Source organism: Pagrus major, chromosome 4, assembly GCF_040436345.1.
Source record: "Pagrus major chromosome 4, Pma_NU_1.0".
Lineage (NCBI taxonomy): Eukaryota > Metazoa > Chordata > Actinopteri > Spariformes > Sparidae > Pagrus > Pagrus major.
The window spans coordinates 6,223,518-6,231,585 of record NC_133218.1 but is presented as its reverse complement, the minus strand read 5'-3'; the positions used below and the strand labels follow the sequence as shown (position 1 = coordinate 6,231,585).

Here is an 8,068-nt window from a genome sequence, read left to right as displayed (position 1 = left end):
AAACCAGATTCAGCACAAAATGCACAAAAGGCCCAGTTCAGTTACCTACAGTACAGTATTTGGAAGCATCGTGTGGGACACACAGATAAATGTGTGACATCACTTCCTTCCCCTGCCACTGAGTCGGCAGGGAAGAGGCGTGTATTCCCCTGACATCCTCCCTCGGCCTGCTAGCCCTTTTTGCTTCCTGTCAGCAGGAAAAGGAGAGCAAAGGAGGGTCAATGTGTCAAAGGACAGGACAGGACGAGGCAGCAGCGACAATGACGACAGGATGAGAGCTGTTTTGTGCAGTGCACTCAGCGCTATCTGATCTGCCAGAGGGACAAACAAGAGGAAGGAAGGGGTGACAACATCACAAGACCCTCACCTGGACAAAGTAGAAACACTGCTGCTGCTGTGGCGGTGGTGGTCAAGTTATCAGAAAAATGTGCAGAACATGTGAGGAAGACGTTTCCTGATTAGAGAACGCCTGCAGCAAACATTTAAGCACTGAAACTACAGCGCCAGATATGAAGCAGAGGAACCATCAGCCACATATCAACTCATATTTTCAGATTAGAGTCTCCATAAGGCAGACACCCTGCTGGGAGAAAAAGGAGATGTGACTAGTATTCTCAATATTTGCACTTCATCACTTCTGAGCCAGTGAGACGCTGAGGATGAGGAGGAGAAGGATTAAATATATCCACCAGAGCGTTTGGTCTAATAGTCAATGTAAGCAGTAAGAGAAGAAAAACATGTTTTATGTTGTACTTAGCCACTAAATGGATTCATTTGTTTCTTGCTGCACTTTTGTAATCAAATTTCCCTCCTTCATTAAGATAATTACTCAGACAGTCTGGAACAACAGAGCCTGAGACAGGAGCAACTACTGTAATTTAATTAGAGAGACTTTCCTGCGCTCTGCTGAAGCTGCACAGCAGAGGGACAGACAGACAGACGGACACACAGACAGACAGATAAAACTTCAGCAGGGCCATTAAAGTGTACAGCCAGTGAAGTACTAAATTTCATTATGGTGGGATTTATTACTCTGTACTTTCCACTCAAGCAAGAAATTGCCCCGCTACCTGAAGACCAAAAATGAAAGGATGGGACTGGCTTGTGAGCAGTTTTACCGAGTGATTGAATGTAACTAAGTACATTTACTCTAGTACTGTACTTAAAGGGGAATTTTCCAAATTAAAGTGTGTAGGTCTCGGGGAGTACTGCTGCATATGTGAAAGAAAGTAGTATAAAGCCTTTTGTTTTTCATCCACTCCACTGCATTTCAGAGACACATATTGTACTCCACCACATTTATTTGATAACTTTAGTTACTAGTTACTTTGCAGATTACATGCTGCAACAGAGCCAAAGTGGCACATTTTTACATTAATTTACTATTCAGCAATAAGATTATAAAAAACATTGATTCATAAAATCCAAAAAATGCTTATTAATAATCAGTTGGCCCATAGTATACAGGCTATACTATACTATAGGCTATACAGAGTACATACATGTAAATATATGTATTATTTACTTTTACTTGTACTTTTGATACTTAGTACATTTAATATCAGCTACTTAAATACTTTTACTCAACTATTATTGGTATGGGTGAGTTTTACCTAAGTAATATTTTATCATGATATCTTTACTTTTACTCAAGAATGACTTTTGGGTACTTTTACAACACTGGTTTTACTTTTGCTGGATTGAATTCAAATTAATTGCGAGGTGGGACTTCCTCCAGCAGGTGGAGCTGCAGGGCTATCATAAACATTTCACAGGAACGATCTGAGACCGTTTGAGCCTGAAGCCTGAAAATAAAGCAGTGTCCTCTTGTATATTTAAACATAGCCCGGCTTCTTATTCTTATTTAATTAAAGTCTTAAGATTTCAGGTTTATCCGTTGCCACAGAAAACATGAGATATATCCTGTGATCAGACTGTACAGGAGCAGATAAGCTCTCAGGTCACCAACACTGGTTAATTCCACTGTTTGATTCCTATCTGGAACTGAAGGTCAAGTGCAGTATTAGAGTACAGCCGCAGACTAGCATGCCATTAAATGAAAACCTTCTGACTCAATTTTCTCTTTAACAACTGCAATAAATCAGAAGAATGCCACCGCTGAGCAGAGCGTGCCTCTAACACAGGGCCTGCCGGTTGTTCCCAGCTCGGCCAGTTAGTTCAGTATTGATTCTCTGTCTACGCTGTGATACCACTATAACCGTCCAACCTATGAAGCTCACAGCCCTGGCCTGAAATCCAGCACGCACTGCCCTGTGAGGAGAAAGGGAATACCATGAGAGGAAAGGCTTGTCTCACCCTCTGTGGCTCTGGACTTTAGTTCTTTTTTACAACTTCTGCCCTGGTTGTTCACCTGCTTCAGTCTTTACACCTTTCACCCTATCACCCCTCACCATGACACAGCACATTCTTCCACCCCAACTCACACACACACACACACACACACACACACACACACACACACACACACACAGACTTTTAAAAACTTGCTCTCATGCAGCTATGATAAATCACCCAGTCCTCCTCGAGCAATTTTTGAGACTTTTGGTCAATATATTAAAATAGCAGGATGTTAAAAGGAAAATGATTATTAACAAAAGCATTGAGGGGCCATCGCAGCAGTGATAGATCACCAGGCATTAGAATGGGGCCAGTATCTAGGAGCCTCTGACCATAAAGAGGCCCAGTACCAAGTTAAAGATAAGGCCTCGGGCCACAGAGGACAATATTAAAAATCTAAAATATATCATTTGAGCATGAATATGTAAATCATAGTGAGACATCACGGCAGCCAAGTGACAGACTACTGTCAGAGTGGGCTGGATGTTTTTAAGGAGGTGGCGGGACAATTTAAAGCCGTGTTTATGGTATTTTTTGTGCCTCAGACTTACCAGATCATAAGCACAGCGTTGACACAGCATGAAATTAAAAACTAAACATAAAGAAACAAAAATTATATAGATTCAACATATCCCTGGTTTGCAGAAATGCACATTGCCAACACTGATTCTGGCGATTTGGCTGAAATGAAACAATCCCAGAAGAAAAGTCACGGATTGGTTGAGATGCTCACTCAACTCATGACTGACACTAAAATCCATGCTGAGGGGTCACACGTGGGTAGGGCTGGGCGATGAGGCCTTAAAATTCAAATATCACAATTAATTTGACCAAATACCCTGATATCAATTGCAACATTATTGTAGGAATGACTGTCAGTACTTTGACAAAACATTAACACGATGAGACTTTTGATTAATAATCATCAGTAATGTGGATATAATGACTAAGTGGCTAAAGGCAAGTATTAGAACAAGTGGAGCAGTCTGGGAAGTTCAGGGAAGTTCAGAAAAACCTGGAAAACATGTATGACATATCATTATAAAATATTAAAATCTAAAACGATATACAGTACAGTGTCATAGAGCCTGACCGATACATGGCTCAGCCGATATGATGCTTTGGGTAGTACATAATGATTCAAATCCCAGTAAAGTTTATTGTTTCAGAGCACTGACGTCATTTTAGACAATAAAGTTTACTGTAAAACTGTAAAATATCCTGCCTCCAGTGTCTTTGTCACAAGTGTTTGATAACCACATCTGATGGATCAGAATGTGTGTGTTGCAACATTATTGTAGGAATGACTGTCAGTACTTTGACAAAACATTAACACGATGAGATTTTTGATTAATAATCAACAGTAATGTGGATATAATGACTAAGTGGCTAAAGGCAAGTATTAGAACAAGTGGAGCAACACACACACACACACACATATATATATATATATATATATATATATATATATATATATATATATATATATATATGTGTGTGTGTATATATATATATATATATATATATATATATATATATATATATATATATATATATATATATATATATGTACACACACACTCCCTAATATTGGTGTCAGCCCCAAAAATCAAGTATCAGTCAGACTCTAAGCTCATGTGACAATAACAATATCATACAAATGTATTGGTATTAAAGGCCCAGATAACTTGAAGGTAAGACCCCTAGACACAGAAATTAAAATAAAAAATTAAAGTAGAGACACATGTGAAATAAGTTCTAGACTGAGTAATGTTTATCATTTCCTGATTTTTCTTTTTTCTTCACAATCCGAAAAAAGAAAAATCACTCTGGCCATGATCCTTCGGGCTTCATCCTAAGAGGCCACAAGACAAAAAGGGGTTGTGGATCACTACAGTAGAGAAGAAGCAATCAGTTTGTAATCATACAAGACTGAAGTCCAGAATGACTCAGAGATATGTAACAGCCTCACAGAAAAACATCTACCGTGATTGCCCTTTAAAACACACTGGAAGGATAATAAAAAAAAACTTTCCATTCCATTCTGCATACAGCTGCATATCTCTACTTGCTCGGTCAGGCCCTTCTACTTATTTGATACGATGATTATCCAGCTCAGGCTCAAGGTGTGTGCGGATCGGCTCCCACCTGTGCAGAGGTAATTACAGTTTTGCGCATCTCCAACAGTCACCAGGACCAAAACTATAACTCTGACAATGAGACACTACTTAACCACACACAGACCCCTCTGATGTAGAGCAACACACACACACACACACACACACACACACACACACACACACACACGTACAGAAACACCATTCTTACAAGCACACATGCTCATAACATTTGGCCTCATTTTGAGGGATTTATTGCTTTCTAATAAGCATCAATGTGATTCAATACAGAAAGTTACATTCATTTTTTTACAGAACAATTTAAGACTCCTGGAATCTGTTCAACAGTAGTGACAATGATTCAACATAGAAAAATATATATTAGGTACCATAATCAGCAGCGTATCCCCAGCAGCAAACAAAGAAACCAAGCAATTCATCAGCTTTATCATTTACCGAGGGACACACTTCATCTCTGAATTGCAAGAATCTTAAACATGTTCAACAATTTACCCATGAGAGAGTTCAGAGGTAGGACTGAATAAACTCCATGACAAATAATTTAAAAGGAGAAAAACTGGAAGACCTGTTCAAGAATAACAATTTGTGTTTGTACATAAAAATCAGCTGTTTAGAGAAGAACGTTTCATACACAGCATTACCTCGATTGAACTTCATGATCAATAAATCTCTCTCAACATTTATATAATTCAAAAAACCGTACACATTAAGATGATTTCCCCCTATCCAACAGACATAACATTTCTAACATGACATTCGTCGTGTTGCCACACAACTACGGGACTTTCTATTTCTTGAGGGCCCTCAAATTATAAAGGGATTTGTTGTTAACATGTTCCTACAGACCATGTTTCGAGAGAGTCACGGCCCCTCAGGTGATATTTTACACTCATCATAGGACAATGTGTGTCATCCTGCATTTCCAGGCAAGGGTGTGTTCATAAGGGTGTGTTTGTGATTCCAGCCTGACGACCTGACAGCAACAATGCCAAAACAAGGTTGTATTGTTTACGTGAACTGAAATAAAGGAAATAATTCTGCTGTGAATTTAAAAGACAATGGTCAATTGTGAGCGATGCAAGCTTAAACATTCTCTGTGGAAGGAAATTTGGCCCCTATTTCAAACAAATAGTCAAATGCTCTGCTGAACTTCCTCTTTAACCAGTGTCGAGCGTGTTTACTATGCAAAACAGCAATTTGACACTGGCAGCACTGCATGACTACTCAGTTTTCAGAATCTACTCTAAGGCACCTGAAAGTTAACTTTATGAACACACGCTTGCAACAAGACAAACAGAAAGAAAAATGCATAGGCATCCCAGCTAATTACACATGGTCCATTAAGATTTCTTCAGCATCCCTGCATTTGAAAATCAAGCTGAAGTCTGATTCCACTGTGCTGGTAATGTATCCCAGATAAATATCTCAAACAGGGGATTTAAGTGTGTCGTGGTTTGTTGCTGTTTTGCTTCCGTTGCTGTTGTTCATCCTCGCACAGCCTCCGACTCGCCCTCGAAGGCCCTGTTGTCATAGAGATGCTGATGTCTCTCTGGGTCAGGGCTCGCTGGATCAGTCAGTGGGACTTCATAAATGGGCTCCCCTCCCGTCACTGTGATCACAGTGGCATCTGGTGGCGACTCGACAGAAAGTGTCTCCTTCGTCTCCTCCTCAACCCCCAGGGCTTTCAGGATGTCGCACTTACACATGGGGCAGGTCCTCCTCTCCAGCAGCCAGGGCTCGATGCAGGCTTTGTGGAAGATGTGGTCACATGTCAGCACTGTCACCACTTCGCCTGCCTTGTAGGAATCGATACACACGGCACACATGTGGGAATCGGAGGTGGTTTCCTCGTCCCCTCTCTTGAGCGTGCGCACTTGTAGACGCTTGATCGCCTTCTTAGCCTCAGATTTCAGCCTCTTCTCAGCGCGCCTGTGTCTGCCCAGGTTGTATAGACGGTTTGCTGAGATAAACACAAAGTAGGTGATGGAGGCTGCTGTCACAATGAAGAAGGCGATAGACAGGAAGTAAAGCCAGTAGGTGTCCATCCAGGGCCCATGAGGGCTGCCTACGTCAATATGCATGTGAACATCCGTCCCATTCTTCACCAGCTTGAATATCTCCATTCCCTGAGTGTTCCCGATCATGATAGCCACAATTTCAAGTGCATCTGAGTGCGACATGTGAGTGGTGCTGTTGCCACTGCCCTCCACATTGTACACCACCACACCAGATGCCCCCTGACTTTTGGCAGCATTGATCTTCTCACTGAAGGTGCAGTTGCCTCTTTTCACCAGGGCTATCCAAGCCGGGGAGCTGGAGTTGCGGTCGTACACAGGATCTGGGCCACAGCCTTTAGGGTCTCCCTTGGGAAGTGTAACAATACCGGAGGCTTTGGCCAGCGGAGAGTTACGACCATACACCCCACACTCACAGTATTTGTCCACAGTCTCATTGTCGTTCTTGGCATAGCTTATTTCCACCACGGCTGTCCAAAACACCAAGCCAGCAGAACAGTGAACAAGCCCTGATAAACACAGCAAAAGCAGCAGGCGGTGTTGTGTCTTCTCACCCATGGTAACGCTCTTCTCAAAACAACAGGAAGCCCCCGGTTAGCTTCTTTAGCCTCTGTAAAACTCCTTTGTTTGTCCCAGTTCCTGGTTTGTTCGAGCCACGACGATCTGAATACAGCTGCAGTTTCACCCAACCTGCTGTCTACCGTAATCTGATATGAGCGGCTGGTAACATAACACGGGCTATGCGTCAGCCACTCACCTCTCGTTATCTTCCTGAACCTTGAACACTCCTTGCAGAGGGCAGGGTGCTGGTATTCAAGTTGAAGTACAGAAAACAAACAGAGCTGTGCTGAGCCAAGGAACAGTATAAGAGAAGGCAGGACACGGTGCACAGGTCAGGAACACGGAGTGATCCTGTGAAACTAATAAAAGCTGCCGACTTTTTCTTGTGTAATGGTGAACAGAGCGACTCAACCAGTTTTTCCTGTTGGGCTTGTTTCCTTCCCCTTTTTTCTGTTGCTGACATCACTGCGGTGTAATGCAAACTGACAAGTCACCCTGTAGCATGTGACAATTCACTCCAAAAATAGATGTTTGGAATAATTAATCAATCAGTTTGTCAACTATTTAGACACCAACTATTTTGATAATCAATTAATTGGTTTAAGCAAGTCCAAATTCTTCAATTCCAGCTCCTTAGCTTAAAATATTTTCCGGTTTCTTTACTCCTCTATGACAGCAAACTGAATATATTTGGGTTGTGGACAAAACAAGACATTTGACGAGGTCATTTGGGCTTTGGGAAACACTAACTGACCTTTTTATGGAAATTTTAATGACCAAACAACTATTTCAGAAAATATGCCATCAACAGACTAAAGGGGCACTTTGTAGTTTTGGAGAAAAAATTCAAATTTAGAGTTTCAATATTTACAATAATAATGAGATATCAATACAAACTCAGAAATATTTATTTTTTTCATAAGTGAATAAACAAGCTGTTCTCAGAGGAAAATAGGGTCCCCAGAACACTGTTTGAAGCTAGAAAGGTGGCAGGGT

At 41.3% G+C, this 8,068-nt stretch overlaps 1 protein-coding gene across 1 annotated transcript; it reads right to left on the bottom strand.

Annotated features, from left to right (window-relative positions):
- Positions 1 to 4,701: 4,701 nt before the first annotated feature.
- LOC140994635 (RING finger protein 148-like) lies at positions 4,702 to 7,492 on the bottom strand. The gene has a single exon (XM_073464366.1). The coding sequence runs from the start codon at positions 7,067 to 7,069 to the stop codon at positions 5,981 to 5,983; it is 1,089 nt and encodes a 362-aa protein (XP_073320467.1). The 5' UTR covers positions 7,070 to 7,492; the 3' UTR covers positions 4,702 to 5,980.
- Between the last annotated feature and the right edge of the window lie 576 nt (positions 7,493 to 8,068).

Coding starts and splice junctions, on each gene's coding strand:
- LOC140994635 (XM_073464366.1), bottom strand. CDS start 7,069: ATGGGTGAGAAGACACAACACCGCCTGCTGCTTTTGCTGTGTTTATCA.